General features: G+C 35.6%; 2 protein-coding genes across 8 annotated transcripts in view; both read left to right on the top strand.

Moving 5' to 3' along the window:
- Positions 1–23,921, top strand: part of LOC125702206 (ABI family member 3 binding protein) — a 306,563-nt gene that overhangs the window by 1,415 nt on the left and 281,227 nt on the right. The window lies entirely within an intron of this gene.
- SENP7 (SUMO specific peptidase 7) overlaps positions 1–23,921 on the top strand; it is a 41,319-nt gene that overhangs the window by 8,929 nt on the left and 8,469 nt on the right. For 6 of the 7 annotated variants that reach the window (XM_048965641.1, XM_048965612.1, XM_048965632.1 and 3 more), the window contains 16 exons: positions 6,281–6,478; positions 7,804–8,001; positions 11,789–11,889; positions 12,632–12,798; positions 13,878–14,220; positions 14,780–14,964; positions 15,706–15,852; positions 17,069–17,102; positions 17,795–17,968; positions 18,353–18,615; positions 19,132–19,265; positions 20,071–20,187; positions 20,710–20,829; positions 22,276–22,368; positions 23,159–23,349; positions 23,764–23,816. In XM_048965641.1, the coding sequence (XP_048821598.1) occupies positions 6,281–6,478; positions 7,804–8,001; positions 11,789–11,889; positions 12,632–12,798; positions 13,878–14,220; positions 14,780–14,964; positions 15,706–15,852; positions 17,069–17,102; positions 17,795–17,968; positions 18,353–18,615; positions 19,132–19,265; positions 20,071–20,187; positions 20,710–20,829; positions 22,276–22,368; positions 23,159–23,349; positions 23,764–23,816 (2,518 nt within the window). The remainder of the gene's footprint in view (positions 1–6,280; positions 6,479–7,803; positions 8,002–11,788; positions 11,890–12,631; positions 12,799–13,877; positions 14,221–14,779; positions 14,965–15,705; positions 15,853–17,068; positions 17,103–17,794; positions 17,969–18,352; positions 18,616–19,131; positions 19,266–20,070; positions 20,188–20,709; positions 20,830–22,275; positions 22,369–23,158; positions 23,350–23,763; positions 23,817–23,921) is intronic. The other variant, XM_048965603.1, reaches the window with a different exon arrangement.

Here is a 23,921-nt window from a genome sequence, read left to right as displayed (position 1 = left end):
CTGTGTGATTGCACTCAATGTGATGCCTGCTCCATGACCTCCCCTCATAGTGAGGGTCAAGCTTGCGAAGAATTTTCCTAATGCAAAAGTTTCTCTCTTCTTCCTAATGAGGACTCTCATTTATGTTGAAAAGTAGGAAATAAGTCTTAATAACAAACTCTTAGTTCTTTTTTTTTTTTTTTTTTTAAAGTATAATCTTCTTCGTTGATGGGAGCTAATATTAAATATTTAAGGAGTTGTATTTCCTCTAAGGTGTTACTTGGGCATTGTTAGTGACTCTCTAATTTTAGTCAGAAAGGACTAGCTGAGTGCATTAGCACAAACTCACATTTGCTCATGGCCTAACAAAAACTCTGAGTTGCAAAATTTGGTAGCTTGTTGCTTCTATCCTTCCTACTGTGAGAAAGGGCCATGAGGGTTGGAAGCCGTGTTGTAAACCACCATTTCCTACATTTGAACACCTCAGCTCAGGACTTTGTGAAAAGTTACTCTCAGGTGATTTGTTCATGATACCTGAACAGGGTTTGGAGGGAGGTTAGTTCATTAGTCCTCTTCATATTCTGTTGGTCTCTTACATGTTGCTGCGATTGTGTTAGAACAGATTAGGACTGTCACTTGATATTAGCATCTTGCAAAAAGGTAGTAATCATACTTATGTAGCTGGTCTGTTCATGTGTTGCATTCCACTTTTTTTTTTTTTTTTTTTTTTTTCAGGAAGGGGATAACCTGGTTTTTAGGGTAACCATCACTGCCTAGAAATGGAGCTTAGAGGCATCCATTTGTCTCAGCTGTATTACTCTTGTGTTGTCCAAGAGGAAAATAAAAACTAATTTAAAAATCTAACAACAAAAGACTAAACAGAATGCTGTTTTGACGTTCTAGTTTCTGGTTCTGGTCTGTTAAGTTTTCTACAGGGGAAAGGTAGGAGCAGTACTTTCATAAGGTATGATTCTTTCAACTTAGTGTTTTAAACATTAATTATAATGTAAATCACAGCTGAATCAATACAGATACAGAATTGTAGGGGTTGGAAGGGACTTCCAGAGATCGAGTCCAACCCCCCTGCCAAAGCAGGTTCCCTACAGCAGGTCACACAGGTCGGCATCCAGGCAGGTCTTGAACATCTCCAGAGAAGGAGACTCCACCACCTCCCTGGGCCGCCTGTTCCAGTGCTCCGTCACCTCACTGTAAAGAAGTTCTTGTGCACATTTGTGCAGAACTTCCTATGCTGCAGTTCCCAGCCGTTTCCCCTTGTCCTGTCTCCATTCACCACTGAAAAGAGTCTGGCCTTGCCATTCTGCCCCCCACACCTTAGATATTTATAGACTTGGATCAGGTCTCCTCTCAGCCTTCTTTTGTCAAGGCTGAACAGACCCAGTTCACTCAGCCTTTCTTCATAGGAGAGATGCTCCAGGCCCTTCACCATCTTTGTGGCCCTCTGCTGGACTCTTTCCAAGAGATCCCTGTCTTTTTTGTACTGAAATCAAGTACGACCCTGGGACAGTCATTTACATACTGTTTCCCCCTTGCCTTGATGTAATCATCCAAGTGGTTGTAACTTTCAGGACCAGCAAAGCAACATGCGCTTTTGCTGTTAAAACACTGACTTGTAAAGAAGTGATGAAATGTCAAGGCCATGAAGTAGGAGGACAAGGGCCACACACAGAAGTTTTCTTTTGAATAATGTAGTAGTTGAACGTGGCAGTGAATTTCCCATTAATGGTTGATATTTGATTTATTCTTTGAGGCTCTTCAAGGCTGAGGACCATGTGGGCTGGGTACATGCTGCAGAAGCTCAGATGGATGAATACACAGCAAGGTTGTCAAGTGGCTTTGTTCTGTAAACTTGGCTATTACAGGACTTGAAGGGGAACCTTCACATGGCATGTGGCAAGCCACTGTTAAAATACTTATTCGTACAAAATTTGGGCTTACGAGTAGAAGAATGTAGACATTGAAGATAATTGTCTAGACAATTGCCATTAACTTACTCAAAAAAGAAGTCAGTAACTTCCAGGTCTGATTTTGATCTCTCTCTAATACCAATTTGGACAAACTAGAACCAGTGGTACATACTGACTATATACATACATAATCATTGAGATAGGAGCTGATCCTAGGAGCCCAATTCCCTAGCGCAGTAGAGGTCAGACATTTTCTGTCAGTTGATACAAATAATAGCTTTTGATCTTGTGCTTAGTAAGGTAGAATAATGTTGTGGGGCCTTTTTCTTTGCCTGAGAAATGATTTAGGACTCAAGAGGAGCAACTAGTAGCATTTTTCATATTGCCCTTTTCTTTTTCATTATCTTTTAATGTATTCCTTTCTCTTCTGTTGAAGTAGACAAGAGGGGTTAGGATAGGTGTTTGCATTAGAAACAAAAAATACCCTGCTTTGGTTTTCCTTCACAAGATGCCTCAAGTCTTATGTTGCACATGTTCCTTTCTCTATCTGCCAGCAGAACTTGGCTTTGGTGCATATTTTGCTTGCTTTTTTTCTGCTTCACATCTTTTTCTTTTGCATGGTTTGCTTGCATTATGCTGTGGACAGCTTAGCAGATAATTTATGAATCTGTGCTAATTTTTGTATACAGAGATGCAAGCTGGCTTAAGTGCTGGCTTAATTTTTCTTCAATTTGTTTTGTGCTCAATCTTAATGACATGATTTTTCAAGAAATATGATCAGGTGCTGTTTCGCCTTTAGAAAGGAAAGCTATTGAACATGTTTAGCACTGTACAGCTCTGAAGATAAGTCACAACCTGCCTGTAGTCAGAAACTGATGCTATATAAGAAGTGATGCTTTAGCCTGACACTATCTTTTTTATAAAGTTGTTTTTTTTTTTAATGTGAAGGCCCATTAAATGAAGGGAACGGTGACCATGAGTGACTCTATACCTAGTAACAATCACTGAACCAAATTGCTAAGAGCCTATCTAATCTGATAGGACTGCGAGCAAACAGTCAGCCTGTGATGTCAGATCTTAGTTTCCAAGATGTCCAAGTTCCTGAGAGCTGGAATCTTTTCAGTTATCTTTACAAGTCCTGATCATACGATTAAACTGAAGATTTGGTGTTCATGTATGGACTAATCATCTTGCTGACTCAGGATAAATTTAGGAAAAAAATCATTAGGGTATGTTGTGATCAACAGACACAAATGCAAATCCTGTCATTTTTACAATGTGAAAAAAGTTTAGGTCTGTGAAAATACCCTGTTATCATGATTGTAGCCAGGAGGACAGAGGGATGTTCCATAGAGTAACGCTTATATTGTTTTATGGAGCTCTACAGTAATAATTAAAAAATGCTTTTTATTTTTTATGTTGGAAAAAAGATTTCAGAATCAGGTGTTCAGATTGCTGAGGCCTTGCTGACTGTTTCTTTGTTGTATTTGAAGGAAAGATGCTGTTTAGGTAATCCAGGGTTTTATTTGTAGTTTCAAGTCCTCTTAGAGGAATAGAAGAACTGTCTGGCTTAGTTTTCCATTGCTTATTCTCTTCTGGGACACCAGACTTATTTTCTCAGATTTCTTAGACATATGTATTTCTCATTTCCTTATATATCTATTATTTCAAGTATATCTTACAGTTGGACAAAAAAAAAAAAAAAAAAAGACGTATAGATCTGAATACCAAGGTTAACATATCAGCTCTGAGCATCTGAGAAGCCCAGAAAAAAAGCTATAACTTCTGATTTGGAGTAGATTTCCATAGGAAGTGTCTCCTGCTTCCTATGCTGAAGACTACTTTGCAGGCTTAGTTTGCTAGGCTGCTACGATTGGGTTCTATGTTGTTATTAAACACTGGTGTTCTTAAACTTCCTGTAGTCTGGGGAAACTGCAGCATTTCACCCTTTGAAAGATAACTGAATATCAGTTATGTTGTTTGCTCCTTGGAAATAGAACAGTGGGACCAGCTATGTATCTTGGTTGCCTTAAGTTGCTCAGACCTGTATTTACTTTCCAAGTTTGTCAGTAGGATAAACATGTCTGTAAAGAAAATTTTGAGCCTCAGAGTATAAAAGAAATCTTTTTTAGATCTACAATACTTGAAGTAGGTGCTCAGACTCTGCAAAAGGTTCTTAAAAAGAACAATTCTTTGTCTTATTACACAGAGTATGCACAAGTGTATGTAAAATAGCAGATGCCTACCTGATTTTTCATGACTGCCTAAAATATTCAGGAGCACTCCTGTGGTTTGGATCAGTCTTTTGATGAGTCCAAAGATTACTCACATGTGACTTCTCTTTGCCATCAGAGAGCTTATCTCTTGCTTCAGAAACCCTGGATTGTTTTTCCTACAGTAGTTAGGAGTCATCCTGTACAAAACGAAACACTTCTTTGTTCAGATTCTTAGTATCTGAGTGCTTTAACTTTTCTTTTTTAGAATTCTTCAGGTTGAGTCATTAGTATTATTTGAGCAAGTTAAACAACAAGTAAAATATTGGTGCGTTACCAACAGTTTTTAATAAAAAATCTGAAACACAGCATCATAAGAGCTGCTGAATAAAATTAATTATATCTCAGCCAAAGCCACAATACTTTTTGGCCATTTAGTTTTCCTCTGGGAAAGTTCCAAGGGAATCCTAGAGAGTGGAAGAAGCTGCCTTCATTTGAGCTAAAATTGCTTAGCTTTGAATTGGAACTATTTAAGTTCTGTGTCTGTTGTGTAGGGCAGTTGTCTCCAAAGTGGTTTTCATGCCCCACACTGCAATCCGTTGGCATGCAGGGGGAAGTATTGTTTGTACCATTAATAAATTTTTTAAAAAGTTGTTTATTTCATTTTAAAATTTCTATTACTGGCATACTAGTACAGTAGTACATCTATGTAATTCACAGTTAAATAAACACTGTGGTTTCTGTATGCTCAAAATACTCTTACTGATGGAGTGTGTGATTGTAAAAACGTTGTACTACTAGTTCAGGAGGTCCATTGGAAGAGCTCTTGATGACAGCAGCTCATTGTGCACTTGCATTATGGCATTCAGTGATGCAGAGATCTGGCTAAAATTGATCAGCAGTCGTAATTTACATGCATGTTTTTCAGGCTGTGTATAGGAAGCTTATTGACCTTTTTGTTTGCTGAGAGGTTGTGTGTTCACATGGCAAATAACAAGGGAAAAGAAATCTCAATGTGCAGCAACTCATGCAAGAGTGAAACAGAAGGGTTTTGTGAAACACTTCCCTGTTCACATTTTATCAGTGTAGCAGTTCCATATATATAAAACATTCAAGCATACCTGTTCTTCTGTAATTTTCTTGCCAGTTGATCTGTTTACCACCTGGCACAATATAACTGTTCTGTTTGTGAGAATGCAGCTCATCACTGACACAACAGTTGTTAACCCACTGAACAATAGCAGCCTTTTGCTGAAGAATTATTGCTGTAGCGTGAAAAAGCTGTGTGAACAGTAAAATACTTTCTATAGCTGTAAAAGAAGGTGAACAATTTAGAATAGGCAAGAAATTGCAAGAGAGAAGGGAGTTCTTACATTGGTAGTCTTATGAGCCTGAGCTTGTACGTGTGCCCTTATAAATGGCCCTGATAAAACGGATCCAATTCTCACTTGCTTGAAATTGTAGTCAGCAATCTAGAATGATATATCATCCATGGTATGTAATACTTGTCAGCTTAAAGAAAACTGTTCAAGTTGCTGGCCTTGATACATATTTAATTCTTGTTTAAAAGAACCTTAACAGGGAGTTTTCATTAACTTAGTAGTTCATAATTGTATGTTATTTCTGAAGTGATAATTGAAGAAACATCATCAGTTGAAGCTTCAAAGCTGCCAGCTATATCTTATTTGATTTTATTTTACAGCTATATTGTATTCTGAATTTTGATATGGAAAGCAATAGTATTTATGGTTTTAAAACAGGATGCCACAATAGGAGTGGTTAATGTTGTACCCTGAAAATACTCAAGTGTATACTTTCAGAATAGTTTATAAGGCCATTATGACACCACTTCTGACATTTTGCAATAAGAAATACTGAAATCTCCTTGCCCCTGCATGGGAGTTTTACCACTTCAGAATCACATATGGATCAATCAGTCATTGATAATAGAAGAAACCCTGAAAGAATATGCTGATAAGAGTTGCAGTTATGATTCCTTTCCTGCAGAGAGAATTACTTTGTAAATTGCTGGGAAAATGGTGTCAATACTACTAAAGATATATGATGCAGAGACAGGAAACTCATGGAAAAGCTTTGTTGCATTCATGTGATTTAACAAGCTCTCCACACCCTATTATTAATTTATTATTATATGCATGGCAGGCAACCCAAAGTTATCTTGACGAACGTCCTGAGGACGAAAATAGGAAGAAAATACACACAAGCACAACCTAAAACTGATGCTAATTTTTCTGATGCTGGCAAGCTGCAGTCAAATCAACCACCCTCATCATCTGTTGCCAGCCTAAAGATATGGCAAATTTTAAACCCTGCTCTCCACAGCCCTTTTCTGTCTAAAAGGTATGTTGTATTTGCCTTTATATCACTAAACAAAATAATTTTCCTTGCAGTTTTTCATGAGAAAGTATTCTATGTTGTATCACAGCTGTCTTGTTCATTTTTATTCACGTTCTTATGTCATCTGACTTCATTGAATTCCATTGCATCTACTTCCTTTTGATAATCTATGAGAGAGATGGTGCCAGGTGCACTGTAATGAGATTTCTGATCAGTTGGCTTGTTGGTGATCCTGTACTGGCAAGATCAGTTCATTCTGTTTCAGTCATTAGACTCTCAAAAAATAGTTTTTTTTTAACTTATTGGGAAAAGAACACATTTCCATTCAATTATCTTCTTTATCAGGCAAGGTTGGGAATGTATTGTCACTGTTTCAGACTAGTTATGAAAATATGAGAACAGGCAGAAAGATCAGAAGAGAGGCATATCAAATCTAGTATCTCTTTTCCTTAGACAGTGGTCAGTTGCAGATGTCTAGGAAACATATGGCTAAAGTTAATGTCTTTTTCACTGACGTTTCTCTCTGAGCTTCGGATAATGAACAGTTTAGGGACTTCCTTTATTGGAGTTTGCATCCAGATTGTGATATTCTTTTGCATCAGACTTCCATTATATCATATTTATAATAATAAATTGTTGCATATCACCTGTAGGCCACTGCAACAGCTTGTCCTTAATATAGCCTCTGATTAAAATTAGGTTTACATCTCAGTAAAGGAAGAGATCTTATTTTTGTGATTGTTTCTTTAACACTTAGAAGATTTTTTTTCTGGGCCTTGCTTTTGCTGTATTGTACAGTGTTACCTGGAAGTTGAGGAAGGGAACAAACTCTAATGCTAACTTCTTGTGTATGTGCACTTTTAACCTACTGAATGATTGCTTGGGAAAGTTCAGTCTGTTTTACTGGAGGCTTCCTGTTCACAGGAAAATCAAGATTGCTTGCTCCAGAATTGAGAGAAATGTATACAGCTATTGCTTGAAAGCTCCTTAGAGATAGACACGAATTATTAAACTTTATTTTACTTTACTGATGTATTAGGAGCAATGTAGTGTGAGTTGTATCTGGTTAAGTTGAAATGATCTCACTGGCCTTTTGCCGTTTGGATTCTTACTTGTATATTTTTTTGTTTATCTGCTTACTCTGGATTTTAAGTTCCATAATGGGATTTTGTTTTATGCCTCTAACTGACATAAGATTGAGAAAAGAGTAATGATGTTTGCTGATTTTGGGGATCGTCCACCTTCTAAAATGCATTAATTTAACATGAAACTTCTTTCTCTAGATCTCAGTGTGGTATTTGTGATTTACTGTTATGTATATATGGCAGGCAACCTCAAGTTATCTTGACGAATGTCCTGAGGACGAGAATTGGAAGGAAATACGTGGACAGTCACATATTAATTGATTCTAATTTATCTGATGCTGAGAAATTACAATTGGGTCAACTAGCTTCATCATCTGTTGCCAGCGCACAAACATGTCAAATATTAAGTTCTCCTCATGAAAGTTCTTTTCTGTCTGAAAGGTATGTTACTCCATACTGATTTTTTCAGTCCTCCTGAAATGATACAGCTTCACAATGGAGAAGAACTGCCCTGAAACAGTTTTTATGATATTCCTGCCTTGAAGCGTTTCAATGTTCTTGAATGAAAACTAACATCTCTGACAAACCATTTTAACTTTGCATTCATTCTTATTTGTGCTGTACCAGATATTAATGGGCTAGTTTTCTCTTGTGGAAAGAATTTCCATTTTTGATAGATCAGTGTTTCTGATTTGTGAGGGTTGCCATCTAATTCAAACATATTTCACTCTTGCTTTGCTGCTGCTCTTAATATGTTCTTCCACAGTTTCAATTAACTTTGCCAAGTTTTGGCAAATTTCTCTTTGTTCATTTCTTTTCTCATTAATCCACCAGGGGTCGCAGTGTCATCAACAGACTGGCATGGTTTAAGGACTGTGTGTGTGTATCTTGTTGCTTAGCTTGTGCTTTTTTTTCTTTCTGACGTTTACTATCATAGGAAAGTTGAAGTGCTATACTAGCAGATAGTTGAATTACACAGTGTTTGTTCCAGTCCACGATAACATTTGAACTTGGACTAAGCTCCTGCCTTTTATGACTGTCTCTTCCTTTATGGTCTTTGCTCAGTAGCAAAGTATTCACAGAAACAAATAGCAAGAAATCTATGGGGAAAAAAAAAACAGAATGAGAAGGGAAAAGAAGAACGACTGGTGACTGCAGGAATAATCATCAATTTCTAGCTATAAGAAATCCTATGCATTCTTGAGAAAATTAATTCTTACTCCTCATTCTGATAGATGAACTTGATAGAGAACCTTAATTAGTAGGAATTGCTTTCTCTTTTACTGTTGGGATCTCAGTTACTATTTAAATTAATCTGACAAAGTTGCAACTTAAATAAGAGAGAGCACTTCATTAAACTGTCTGTTAAGTGTCACTCTAGAAGTATGTCATTTGTTGCTAGGACATCTTTTTGTAACTTGGGACAGACTAAGTGTTGATGAGTTTGGAATTCTCGGTTGTTATCACTTTGCTTTACAAAATATTTAAAATCTATAACTTTTAGAATTCTATTTTTCTTCTTGGTATTCTTTTGGACGAAAGGAGTCAGTGCATTCGTAGAGAGAAAAGCATAAACTTTTAAATACAATTTTCCAAACCCAAGCAAGCATCTTGTGCGTTTTTCATGCTCATAATTGAAGGCTGGCTGTTCAGTTTTATCATAAGTACAAAAATGGCTTTGAACTCTTCAGGACTGAACTGATAATTGTTCTGCTCTATGTAACTCTGTGAAGAGAATAATGCCCGATGACAGAAATGCATTAGAGATATGCCATTAAAGTTCAGACTTTTTAGCTAATTATGGAACTGGATGTATATTTATATAGATTAATAAAATCTGTACTTTTAGTTAACATCTTTTTGACTAAAAAGGGTCTGAATCAGTTTTTTTTAGTGCGTGATTTACTCATCTTACTTTAGATCTGGTGTTGAAGGATTTTCTATCCCACTAATGTGTGAAGTGAAAAACTTGTTACTAGAAAGCAGTAATGTTAGGAGGATTTTGCACCTCTCGCTCCCCTCAACCCTCCCTGTGACCTCAGGGTATTAGTGCAAGTTTTAGTAGCTACCACATGGGAAATAGAGAATTTATGATTATTTCCAACAAAGAGAGAGGTTTGATCCTTGTCACCTTTCAGTAGTTAATGTCTGTGTTTAGAATACACGTATCATTGATTCTGTAGTGGCCTTTTCTCTCAGAGCGGATTAAAAGCTCCCCCCTTATGAATATACATATGTGGCCATATTGACATTCTCTGGTACCATCAAAATAGCTAGAATAAGGGCTCGTCCTTACTGAAAATCGTTCCTTTGTTGTACTGTGGAAATCACAGATTAAGTCAAAGAACTGTGTGCTATCAAAACAGGGTGGTAATAAGTTAACCTTTTTCTGTCAGCTAGAATTTGATGTGAGTTCCCCGTTTCCTTTCTTCCTTTTGATGTTAAAGAATTAGTGGATTTTGCATTGCATTTTCACTGCAGCTAGTGTGAAATGCATTTGTTTAAGTCATGGTCAGTATAATGAATTTAAGGTGGGTGTTAAATATAAAGAAACTTAGGATAGTTGATAGATTTATTTCATACTTAGTTCTCACAGATGTTGAAAACAACTCAAGTATCGTCATTTAAAGCAGTCAGATTAAATAATATTTATATGTTTATACAAACATATAAATTGAGAGATACGTTGGTTCCAAAATAAGTTTTCTGCAGTAAGGCAGCTATTCCATAACTAGAGCTGCCTCACCCATGGAAGACTTTGTCTTCTTCAATATACAGAGAGAATAATATTGCTTCTATGCATTTACTTTTTGTGCATATGGACACATTTGTGGTTCATCATGAATGAAAAAAGAATTAGTGATTTCTTCATGGTGATTATGTAGTGTTCAGCACTGTAATATCAGAGCAGTCCAGACATCTTTATGTATCTTTACAGCATTCCCAAAGAGATGTGGTAATGCAGTTGACACATATGGCACTGAAGATTAGGCACCTGTTCAGAAAAGATTTTGACTGCCTAGTTAAAGATGTCAAGAGTATTTTCTCCTGTGTTTCATGATGTTCTTGTCTGAACTCAGCTGTTTGGGATTTCAGTTGTTACGATCGTCGGCTCTTCGCAAATTGCACTGCAAAATTCCAAGTTCAGCACATTATAAAATTATTAACCCCAAATCATTTTGTACTAAAGGAAATGACAAAAGGAGAAATTGAGTTTTCCAGATCAGCATTAAACTGCTTTATATATGAAATCTTAAATTATTTTTTTTACCTTCAAACACTCACTGCAAATAAAGGAGAGGTCACAAAGGTCAGTTTGCTATTAAATTTTCAGAAGAGAAGTCTTGTATACTGAATGTAATTAAGTTTCTCTAAGAAAATATCATGTGAACATATAGTTAAATATAGTATCATAGTGCATATGCTAGAAACCAAAGTATGGCTATGTAGACTTTTTAAATCTGTGACTATAGGTATATTATAAAGGCATATTTACAAGGTCCAGACTCAAATGTAGGGATGTCATAATGTTCAGGCTACCACTGCACCCTGAGTAAATTGTCCAGTTTATTAAAAACAAACACAATCAACAGCGAAAAACACCAACTGATTACTTTCTTGGATGCTTTTTTTTTTTTTTTTTTAGAAGGAGATTACAAACTCAGATGAACTGCTGTAGGTTTTCTAGTTCTCCATACTGTAGATCCTGTCTCTTTCTTTTCTGTTTCTTTCTCTTTTACAACCTTTGACCTCCCCTTACTCCCCTTCAATGTTACTGTTTCAGGCTCTTTTGAGTAGGAATTTCTATTTCAAGTCTCTTCTCGTTTCAGGAACTTATCCAGTGGACTCTACTATCAGTTCTAAATCTAAATAAAAAATATACTACTTAGCCTCATTCTTACTGCATTCATGACAAAGGCATGGCAGTCATGCTTTGCTGCAAAATAATATTTCAGTGTCTGGTATCAGGCATGTCAGATCTTCATTCCTTGCATCCATTTCGTTAGTTATGTCAGAGTATCTTAATATTTTCATAATGGGATCTGGATTAGTTTGCATCTCATTTGCCAAGCTCCATGTGCTTGTCAGAGAGGTAAAAGTTTGTCCAGCTAACTTGCTTCTGCTGAGATTCTTATTCAGTATTCTTCCAAAATTAAAGATAAGTTTTCTTAAATTAAAGATAAGTTTGTAAGTTTTAAGAACATAATTTCATTAATGTTCTTCACAGATCAGAGCGTTGCTTGACAAAGTCAGATGGCAATCTTTCTAAGGAACCAGAAAGAGGTAACGTTGTCTTGACTTTTAGAAGACGAAAGCTGGAGAAGAAAGGTTTGTAGTGAGCAATAATGTAGCATTTAAATATGAATTGCTGGGAGTTTGTTGGGGGTCTTTAGTCTAGTATTATGAGGAGAGCAGAGAAATAAACAAATTGGTTTTTGCATGAAGTATATGTTTCCTCATAGCCAAGTTTTTACAAGTATGTTAAAATGTATCAAGTAACAATGTTTTTAAATAAGAATTAAGCAATGATGAATCAGATCTGTGAACAAAAGGAAACTGAGAGAAGCCTAAGTACACCATTAAATAATGATTTTATATATTAAAAAAAACCTTTTATACTCAAGAATAGAATATGTGAATTCTCAAATTGCGATTCCCACTGGAATTTGTTAAATATTTGTTTTTTTCTTGTTGAAAATAATGAGTTCTCTGCTGATTCTCTAGGGGGAATATGCAGTCTTTTGAACACTGTTTAGTAGTATTTGCTGACTCAAGCAAGAATTGCAGAATGTTGCATTCAACAGAAACGAGAAGAAAATCTGTGGAATATAGAGTGCTAATCTATATGTGGGAATTCTAAATTTGGCTACATCCTCATCAATTCTTGTGGTAACAATCTTTACCATATTATGTTAGGGGACATATTCTGGCAACCACACGCAATTGTGAAAGAGAAGAACTGTCTCTTGTGGAAGGTGTCTACTTCCATGCATTTTATATAAAACAACAAATATGAAGAAATACAGAAGTTTTTGAGGATAACCCTTAAATTACTTATTTTCTGACACAGAAAACAAGAGCTCTGATGAACTAGATAAGAGAAAAAACATGAACACTACCTCTCCTAGTTGGAAGGGATCAAGCCCTTTGGATTCTGAGAAAAGGAAAAGAAGATTTAGTGGCCATATTTCTGATGATTGTAAAGAACACGTTCCAGAAAAATTGCTTCTACAGTCTGTAAGTTGTATTTAATTTTAATGTTTATGCTTGTATGCATGTGTGTCCATGCTAAATGCACACGAGTGCTTCTGTAGCCGCAGTAGCAAGATCCAAAATATGAGAGTTGTACCAACCAATATTGTTACATTTTGGAGGGAAAGGAGTTCAGTGGTGCATCGAGAAGTGTAAATGTAGGTTCTTCTGTTCACAATATCAGAATATGATTGTTGTAGCAGAAAGGTCACAAAGGATGAAAGATAACATTTCCTTCAGACCGGAGCATGGAGGAAAACAAAATTGGAAATAAGAAATCTAGGTACTCATGTTTCTTTTATGGATGGTATGGAACTGATTAGGAAATTTTGGTACAAGACTTGCAAAGTATACCTGGGGTTACTGAAATTTTGTGGATGCCACGTTCCTTCCTCCTCCTCTGTTTATCATACCCTTCCCTAAAGTTTTATTCTTTTCAGTTTTTATTTTTTTCAATCAATAAGATTTGGAGGGGGAAAAAAAAAAAAAAGGAAGAAAAGAAAGGCTGACAGAATCAGTCAAGTAAATGTTACGGTTTCTATTTAAGCTTTTGAATATGATAAAGGTAGATCTGTGATTTTCTGATTAAAAGCTCACAGAAGTAGGTAGTTGACCAAACCACACATTTGCGAAGTAACAAATGTTGCTGTTGCTTGGTCATTCATTGTCAAATACTTGGGAGAGCAACTGAAAATCGGAAATAATTTCTTGTTCAACTTGAAGTGGTTTTAGGAAGGCTTTGAACAGGTTGTCTCCCCAATTTATAGTAAGATTTGTTGTCTCCCCTGTGTAGTAAGAAATACAGGGCGAAAAAAATTACGTCTGCAACTTTGACAGTTATGCTATATAAGCTATATAAGCTATGATTATGTATTTTATGTAGAATGTAGCAAATTATTGTATAATATAAATATTGTATATATATATGTATATATATATATACAATGTAAATATTGTATAATATATATATATTATATACATAATATAGCTCAATTATTACTAATCTGAACCATTGTAAGAAAGATTAAGGAATAAATAAATACCCTTTGATTCTTGTTTTCTAGAAAGAGCAAAGATTAAGTTCAACTTGCTCTTCTGGCTGCAGAATTCCTTGTGAGGATGAGCAAGATCGCAGATCTAACTTGGTGCAAGATTGCGTTGCTCAGACATTGGAGAGAAACTGTAAAGGCACTCCTACCAGTAAGCAATTAAGACCTGTTCACCGCTGTTCAGAGGAGGCAAGCTCAGAGTCTGCTTCCAGTAATTTGTCAGAAAAACAGCTTGCCACTAGTGTTTCACCTCGAGTTAGTACCATCAGGAAGATAAAGATGGACACATCACAGTACCTAAACAAGCTGAGGAACAGAATCTGCGGGAGTAATCAGCCACTTGTTTCAGCTGATCCAAGTATGTACTGTATCTGTGTTGCTGGGATTTATTATTGGCATGCTTAGGGACTCATTCATGACTGACTAGTTGAAATATATACAACCAAAGATTGAGGACACGTGTTGTTCACAATGCATTATGCAGGTCAGAGAACAGTGCCCAGTTCAGTCTCGCAGAGTGCAGAGCATTTTGTACTTGATAAACAGAGCAGAGAGCAGGATTTTCAAATTCCAGTCTGTATTCTGCAGCTGACTTTGAACATTTAGAAAATCAATCTTGGACTTTCAATAATATTTGAATTGAACTGAGTAAAATATTTTTGTTGTTGTTGAACAAGGTATTTTGTCACTTCTCTCTTTTGGGAGTCAAGCAGTTTTAAAGAAGAGGTACGAAGTGATAGTAAAGATAGAAAACTTCTTACAGACACCTTCATACACACAGCCGTTGGCTGGCTGGGATAACATACTTCAGAATTATATATTGGAAGCGAAAGAGCTTTTTGCTCATCTGAAATCTGCAATGAAATATTCTCAAGTCTGGATCCTGTAGTATGTGTATATATTTTTTTACTCTTTAGTTGTCCTCTCCAGTGATGATGAAGACAGATCTTCTGAACCAAAGGATGAAGAAGGACTTTCTGAACCAAAATGCGTGGAACAACTGCAGGATCGTATTACTGATGTTCAAGAAATAGACCAACAGTCTGATGACCATTTCTCTGAAAAGCTATTGGAAGATAATGTGGAAAGTCACACAGAACAGGTAGTGCAGTTTTTGAGCTATGTATTGTTATGTCAGAGTATTTATTTATTTGCTGTTTATTTTTTTTTTGCATGTTGTGGGACAACTGTAAAATAATTAGAGCAGATATGACTAGTCACAACCCAACAGTAGCTGTAGTACTTTTTTGTGTAGTAGTTTCTCTTGTTTTCTGATCCTCTGTTCTAACTTTTGCTGCATGGAAAAGTTAAAACAACTCTCTGGACAGCAGAAAGAGGTGAGCTGAACTTCCATTTCCTATGTGGCTAGCAGTGGAATTTGAATCTAAACCTAACAACAACAGTTGCCACGTTTTGAACTTCATGAGTCTTGTTTTGCTTTGTTAGACCTGAATTTGGCATATATTTGTAATCCCAAAACAGGCCAGGAGAGTCATTATTGCTTTGTCTCACGAATGCATTGTTACTATTATAAGCATTGAATTGGATCTATACCTTTGATATCAAAAGGGGAGTATTTTCTGTTGCTCCATTGTTTGAGTTCTTGCTTGGGTACAGATGGCAAAGAGTCCGGGTTATGTCTTGATATTTGGAGATCAGAGTAAGATACTATTCAGCCCTTGAGGAGATAGTTGGTAACGACTGTGATAACATGTACTGTTTCTAATATGCAGTTTGTGAATAAGTTCTTAAAAACATAAAGAGAGAATATGTAAGACTACAGAATGGAAAGAATTCATTTAAAAAAGCTCATATACCCCCCCTGCCTTTTTTTTTTCCTCAGCTTTTAACAAAGTCAGATGAAGATAAATGTCCTTCCAACTTGCCTTCTGGAACAATACATAGTGAAGAGGTGAAGCCAGGATTAGATTTTGAATTTGAAAGCCTGTACATTGGGAATTTTAAATGGTCATCAACGGGTCCTGTTAGGGTAAGTTTGTCTATTATGGTTACATTTGAGAATATTTAAAAAACAAAATTCGGTTTAAATAAAGTCAGTGGAATTTAGTGTGGATGCACTTTTTGATTATCATTGCATCAAACTGCTTTGGCTGAAACACACTTGTATGTTTGGATTGTTGTCAGCATGAAATTTTGTGTAGCTCTAGTTTTCAGAAGTAAAGATTCTGGTAAATGCTGTGGGACAGAAATCATTTTAGGGAAGTTTTTTTGTGAATTGTAACAGCAAATAATGGCTGTGGTAGAGTAGACGTCAATTGGAAATGAAATTAATTTTCTTAAAAATAATACAGATACTAGAATAAGATAAATATAGTTCACATGTATAATATGCATTAATCTTGCCATTTAAACAGAAAATTGTAGCTTCAGAGAGCTGTAAAATGATACTAAAAGCATTAATTGCATAGGTAACGTGCTTCTCAACAAAGTGTAGAAATATAAGTGAAGGTGTACTTTAATTGTAGTACCAACTGTGGGAACTTATATAGGTTTTTGAACAGACTCATTGTATGTATAGAAATGAAGAAATGTTGGAATACAAATGTCTTCTTTGTTTACAGTAAAACATTTTGAAATATTGTAGTTTGCAATAATAACAAAACAGCAGTTTTGTGCAGCAGTTCAAAATAATGACAAAATAATTCCAGAGATGAGTTGGAATAGAACACTTCTAGGTGGAAAGTTATCCTTGGGGGACAAACAAGTTTATTCTTTGTGTATACTGTAGTAAGGGAAGAGAAACCTCTTCTCTCAGCACATACTACACCCTTCAGTAAAAATGATGCTAAAAACATTATTTAGCCAAGTTTTTCTAACATAGTGACAATTTACATAGAAACTTTAAAGGCACTTAATTCAAAGATTAGTGCAAATATCAAGATCGCATCCCAGTGTGGACAGTTTATAGAGTGTCCTTTGTTCAAGTAGTGCAGCTGACAGTCTTTATCAAAGGATATCTCCTTAAATTCATTTTAAGTGTTTTTTTTTTTTTTTTAAAGAATCTGAATGTAACTGTTTAAATTTGTAATATGCATTTAGGAATTTTGTTTTATGTGAAAAAGGCAAATCTCAAATTAGGCATATTATTTTAAGTTTATTTGACTATAAATAAGGGAGGATGTGGAGGTAATAAAACATTCAACTTGTAAAAAGTGAATTCATTTATGTTGTTTTTCTCATTTCAGTTTATCACCAAGTATATTACAATACCATTTCAAGGTAAGGCAAACTTATTTAGCCTTTTCTTTAAATTTAATCTTTAGAGTATTACATGATACTCAGCCTATAATTTTGTTGATAAAATCCATAATTGTTCACAAAGACACCAAATCACTTTTGAAATAAACATTTTTCAGTAAATGGAGGTAGGGATATCTGTAGTGTAAGCATTGATAACAGCTACTGTCTGTGCTTTTAAGGTGAATTTGTAGTTTTAGTGGCCTTTTTTGTGCATTTCTGCCTATACAAAGTGTTGGACTGTATTAAATGTAACTATTTCATGTATTTCAAATGAATCCTTTCAAACCAGGGATTTTAGACCCTTAGGCTTATTAAAAATGTGTGAGTTGACTAAAGCAAAGAGGAACGTAACTGTAGATTTGCATTCATTCTGTTTTCCCAAGATGATGCATGGTTTACTGTATCTCACAGGAGAAGTTTTCTGAGCAGTTCTGGGTTGGATTGACTGAAAGAAAATAGGAAATCTGTGGTATTTTTGGTTTGATAACTTTGTTTTATGTAATTTAAATGGTTTCCCTTGTGCCAGGAATTAAATATACAATTGCAGTTTTAATAAATTCGATTGTGTATTTATTTTAGTACGTAGTAACTCTAATTATCCATACTATGACATGTTGTTTTCTCTTCTACAGCCACGAATAGTTAGTTACTTTAAATCCTATTTTTTACAGTGGCACTTAATAAGAATGTTAAGCTGACTGTGGATACCTTGGATGTGAGAAGGTTTGGCTTGTGGAAAAATGATGGTGGCTGTTCTTCATCAACAATAATTTTCATTTGGTTGTCTGTGGATTATTTAGAAAAGATTGAAACCCAGTTAGGAAAACGTATTAGCAGCGAACCATGTGAGTACTCTTGCCTTAAATCCCAACATGAGTACAATGCACCTAAGCAGTAAACCCCTTCTATTCACAAGGTGCTCTGCCATCAATTTATCTGCATGGGGTTCACACCTGGACTAGAGGCTCGCCTGGGACAGCTCTGGGAAGAGCCTTGATGGGGATGTCCCTTTTTCCAAGTCTTCAGTTGGGGTTTTTGCCTGCCATTGTGCCCTTGTGCGTCTGTGGGCTTGTGGAGTTGGGCTTCTGATGAACCTCTATGATGAACCCAGGAAGGATATTACTTAGTCTTCTCCCTCTGTTGTTTCTCTATGCTCCTTTGTGGGTGTGCAGATGAACTTTTGTCACACAGCAGTATCATTAATAATATCCATTCTTTCCTTTTTCCAGCCAAATCTAGTGAATTTATTTTTCTTGAACTGTCCCAACCACTCACAGAACAAGAAGTCGTCAGGCTCTCTGAATTAATTACAGAGATAAGCAAGAAAAACAGGGCGCCAGATCTCCCTGAATTGTTGTCTTTGAAGCAAGCTTTACTCTTGTTTAAGGACTTGTCTCCTGAAGAGTGCTCTTTTATAAGTTCCAGTGAGGATCTGCTAAAGCAATGTGCAACAAAAGAGAGTATCTCATTTGCTCAAGAGCCTACATTTCAGGTTAGCGAATAACTGTTGCTTGATTTATCACCTGTTGTTGGTGTTCACATATTCCACTCAGTGTTGGATCAGACCGGTGCAGAAAACACATTTTCTATATCTCCGGTTAAAAAAAACAAAAAACAAACAAAAAAACCCACAACACAATTGTGTGCTATTTATTTCTTACAAAGGGGACAATTTGTGATAAACTAGGCGATACGTGTGAAGGGATAACGTAGAGGGACCTCGTCAATAAGTGACAAATGCTCAAGCTTTTGATTGACTTATGGCTGCATATGCCCAGACCATAGGGATTCCCTGCTGTTGTGGTGACCTCAGGGCAGCAAGCTAGGAGTTAGTCAAGTAAGAAGCAACGGAGCCATTTATCAGTTGAACTAGAAGTGAATGGTTGCAGTAGAGAAGAAGCTGTGTATCCTTCCCATTCCAGAGACGTCTTGACATTCCTTGCGCTACTCTGCAGCTTCAAAAGCTGAATAATGTTTTGTGATACTTTTTATTTCCTTTTTCTGGTAGAAACCAAAACCAAAAGTGGCCAGGCCCAGTTATGCCCTTGCGAATAAGCAGAACAGTGGTTGCTATTCTATCTCTCTATCCTCTGCACTGAATGAAGAATGGAAAGAAGTAGGAGAATCTGGAGCAGTTAAGAAGTATGTAATTTTCATTTTAAGTTAATTTTGGTGTTGTGTAATAGAATATAATATCACTAGATATAAATGTAGCTATTCAAAAGTGAACAGACAAGATAAGTGTGTTACAGGATGAAATAGAACCTCAGAAATCAGGAAATACCTGAACTGTAACTGCTAGGCCAGATCACAGATGTATCAGTGGGAGGATAGGGTTCTCATGACCTCTGTCGGGGTCCGTGTTCTTATTACAGCAAAATGATTGGTAATTTAAGCTGTCTTTTTTTTTTTTTTCCCTTTAAACAGTGTTTTCTTTCACTGTTCTGTCCCATTTGATCTATGTATAACTAGTTTGTCATACGTTTTACTAGTTATTACAGGACTTAGCTTAACAAAATACATTACAAAATGAGAGCATGCAGATGCGTAATGCAGGTATCGTATATTTAGCATGGCAAATATTAGTTGGAATAAATTTTTGTTGAGAACTTCTTGTGAGAGTATATGCCCTAGTATTTTTCCTAATTTGTATAGCCACTTATCAATTACTTCTATGAAAAGAAAAAAGAAAAGGAGGAGAAGGTAAAAGTAAAAAACTTCATTTTCAGAAGTTTTCTCAAAATTCTAGTGTGCAGTGGGGGACATAAACACTCTTGTAAATATTCTTACTATTGGGCTTGAGGAACTTTTGATATGGTTAAAGATTCTGAGAACTTGCACTTCACCAGGTTTTCTAGAGAGTATTTTTCATATAAAATGACCATACAAAAGAAGTGTTGTGTAAAACATGGTTCTTTACTGTTATGACATGTTTTGTGTTTTCTAGTCTGATTGTTTATCCACCCCCACCTGCAAAAGGAGGACTTGGAGTCACAAGAGAGGACCTAAAATGCTTAGAATACGGAGAGTTTCTTAATGATGTCATCATTGATTTCTATCTTAAGTAAGTAATCAAGTAAGTCATTGTTTATAGTGAAATGATCAACAGTAATGTCATACTAAATGAGTTTCTGTAGAAAGTTCATCTCAACTTTCATGTGTCTAACTTGTACAAGTCAAGTTGGCAATTTATACCACTGACCTGTTCTATTCTTTTTGTAAATAAAGTATAACACTGCACAGTCTTATATTAGGCCTGGCTTTGTTACAAGTCCTAGAAATGTAGCTGTAAAAATAAGGGTAGTAACATTAATACTGGAGCACAAACCTGAGATAAAAGCATCTGCATTTTTAGTAGCTGTTTGGCCTTTTCAGTCTGTAAACAATATAAAATAGATAAAATAGAGTAGATAAAAAAAATAAATAAATAAAATAAAATAAAAACAAAAAAACAACAATTGTGAAGACAACTGATATTAAACAATCTGAATATGCAAAGTCATTAAAATAATAGTTATTCTCTTGATCAATCAAGATACTTTCTAGAAAGGGAGTATGTTAGTTGCCATCTTTTTTTCTTTGATAGATACCTGTTGTTGGAGAAGGCACCAAAACATCTTGCTGAGCGTACACACATTTTTAGCAGCTTCTTCTATAAATGCCTGACCAGGACAGAAAAACTCTCTGAGGAAGATCCCAAAGTTTCGTAAGTTCTTGTTAGATGGCATAATGAACTTAAGCAAACTATTTATTATTGAGAAATTTGCACATTTTCTTCAAATTAGCATGTAAAATGTTAATCAGTGTTCTTCAAATGACTAGTGGTTAAATTGTAAAGTTGTAACTCACAGTTGAAATATATAAAAATATGTATGTTTTTCAAACAGAATAGGAATAAAAGCGTTAATACCTTTCCCTGTTATTAGGAGTTTCATCTTCACTTCATACAGTTACTTACAGATTTTGATTTTTTTATTATAGATTCAGAGTTTTGAAAGGTATGCATCGTTTTAAGTGATGCATGTCCAAAAATATTTTTAGATTTACCACATATTTCATGTTGCACACTGATAATAAATTACTGTCCACAGTTTCACTGAAAAAAATTTCTTACACACCATGTTTACACATACAAGTCTCAAAAATCCAAGAAATGGTGCTGCAGGGAATGTCTTCTTTTTTTTTAAACATCTTCTTTCTGATCCTGAATGTTTTGGAGTGGAGACAAAATTGTCTATGTTAAGAAAACTTAGATGCTTATATAGGTGTTTTTCCAAGTTGCAAATATGTTCTCCCCTTTTATGTTTCCAGCACTTCTCAATCACTTAGCAGAGCATGTTAGCAGCAAGCCTTCACTGTCCTCTGCAGAGCTTCTCAGCAGCTTGATTTTCCCTTCCTTGCTCCTTCTTTCCCTTTCCTCCCACATTGAAGTTATGATTCTTAATCATAGTTAATATGCATAGAATGTAATTAAAATAGTGATGGGATTTTGCTTTCAGTTCACATTTGATACAAAGCTTTTTGAACCATTAGTCTCCATTTTAACTTAATGATAATAAGAAACTGAAAATCTGAACTGACATTTCTTGTCATTTTATTCTTATTCTCCTAGAATCCTTTTACCATGCTTTATGTCTGTAGGCATAGAAATGAAATGTGATCCAACCATTAAAGCTCAGGACTGCAGGGAATTTGTGCTGTGGTTCTGACTTGCTATCAGTTTGCAGGGATACCCTAGAAAAGGCATTTTTATGTTTATGCTTCTGAAACGAAGACTATTTCAATAGGTCCTCAAAAGAAACAGTGTGAAGTTGAACTCGTGGATGTTGTGAACTTCTGTAGATCTGCTTTTACAATACAGATGCAATTTTTGCATTTGGTGTAGTAAATAATTACTAGGTAAATACTTGCAGCAGATCTTTCAAATCAATGGATAGTTTACCAAAAAGTTTAAGATGGTTCAGAAATGGCTTGTTATTTACTTGGGCATAATGTTTTGCTGGTTCTTTTTTTTTTTTTTTCTTCCAAAAGAAAAATATGTCAAGAGCAAATGAAAAACCTGTTGAGGCATTAGGAATATGTAGGAATACTAAATCTGTATACATTACTCTTAGTGGACAAATCTTAATAGTAATTGTCATTTGGTTTTCAGAGTGGCACAAAGAAGGCACAAAAGAGTAAGAACATGGACTCGTCACATAAACATTTTCAGTAAAGATTACATCTTCGTGCCTGTGAATGAGGAGTAAGTCTGTGTTTCAGACACCTTTTTTGATATTTAAAGATTTTGGTATTTGAATGTTGATTTTAAAGATTTATGGCTGGAGGCCATATGGCTGCTGGCTTGGATGATTGGAAATGGACACATTAGATTTTGAAATAGCAGTGAGGTATGAAATGAGGAATTTTGAAGTCTCTTCAGAGGTTAATTTTCCTATTAATTAGTGCTGTTGTGAGTAAACTTTACATCTTTGTTCTTGGTTTTTCTGAAAATTGCTTTTATGTATTTCAAAATAAATTTCATATCGTTATTATGATTCTTGTGCAAGTAATGCTTCTATAAAGAGTCTCAGCAACTCACGGGGTTAATGGTAAAAGGAGCAGAAGTAGCACTGTGACTGGGCCTGGCTGAATAACTGACCTGCACGTGGAAACTCCAGGGAAGCTGAATAGTAATTGAGAGCTACTGTTGAATACCTACAAGAAGACAAAAAGGCAGAGCCATGTTTAACTTGCAACTGTATTCAAAGCTGGGATCACTGTCACCAATTATTTTATTACTATACAGTGGGGTGGGTGGTAAGAGAGAGCTATAAATTGCTGTGGAAGGAATTTATAGTTATTTCTGCAGTTATGCCATAATGTAGAGAAAAAAGTGAGTCAGAGGATTTATGTGTGATGCCATCAAAGAACATTGCAACAGCAGTTACGTGTAATAGATCGGTTGTCCACAAGCTCTCTTCTCGTATCCTTTTCAGAACCAAATGTTACAGAATGTTGACATTTTTCCTCCCTTTCTCCTCACTGTTGGGCAGGTCTCATTGGTACATTGCAGTTATCTGTTTTCCTTGGTTAGAAGAAACTGTGTATGAAGACTGTCCTCATCAGAATTCATTTAATCTATCTCCACTTCAGTCAGAGAACAAGAATGAGGACTCTGTAATTGGTTCAGTGTTGCCCTATCCTGAAGAAGAAATGGATGCAAACAGATTTTTTTCCTCCAAAGGTAGGTAACCTAAAACAAAATTATCAGTTGATGTACAATTCTGATAGTTTATTAATCCTCGAAGGAGAGAAATAATGTCTGAAAAGCTATTTCTTATCTTAAGTTGTAGTATGTTTTTGTGTTACTATGCATAGCAAGGGCTACACTGCATTCCTTTTTTCCAGAAACTCTGGAAGATAGTGGAAGAGAGGTAAAGCAGTGACTTATTTCCCATCATGAGTGAAATTTCTTGGATTTCATTAAGAATATTATCAGGGTGGGAAGCCCTCTAAATCTGCTATTTGACTATTTAGAAGGGAAGCAAAATTTATTTATTTTTGAGTGCTCATAATCGTTAATTTGAAAATGGAAATGTCTCACTTTAAGGAACTTTTTTTTTTTTTAATACTTACTGCATTTGTTCTTTTGTACTAGGTGGCAACGAATCTTCTGATTCTGCCTCAGTCCTGGATTCAGGTATTTCTAAAGTAAGTGCCTTGCTGTACTGAAAGATGAAATGTATTACTTTATTTCCGTACAAATGATTTTGTCATCTTTTTGCAGCAGCTGTCATTATTTATGTGGTTTGCATC

Source organism: Lagopus muta, chromosome 1, assembly GCF_023343835.1.
Source record: "Lagopus muta isolate bLagMut1 chromosome 1, bLagMut1 primary, whole genome shotgun sequence".
Classification (NCBI taxonomy): domain Eukaryota; kingdom Metazoa; phylum Chordata; class Aves; order Galliformes; family Phasianidae; genus Lagopus; species Lagopus muta.
This window is presented reverse-complemented; position numbering and strand designations above follow the sequence as displayed.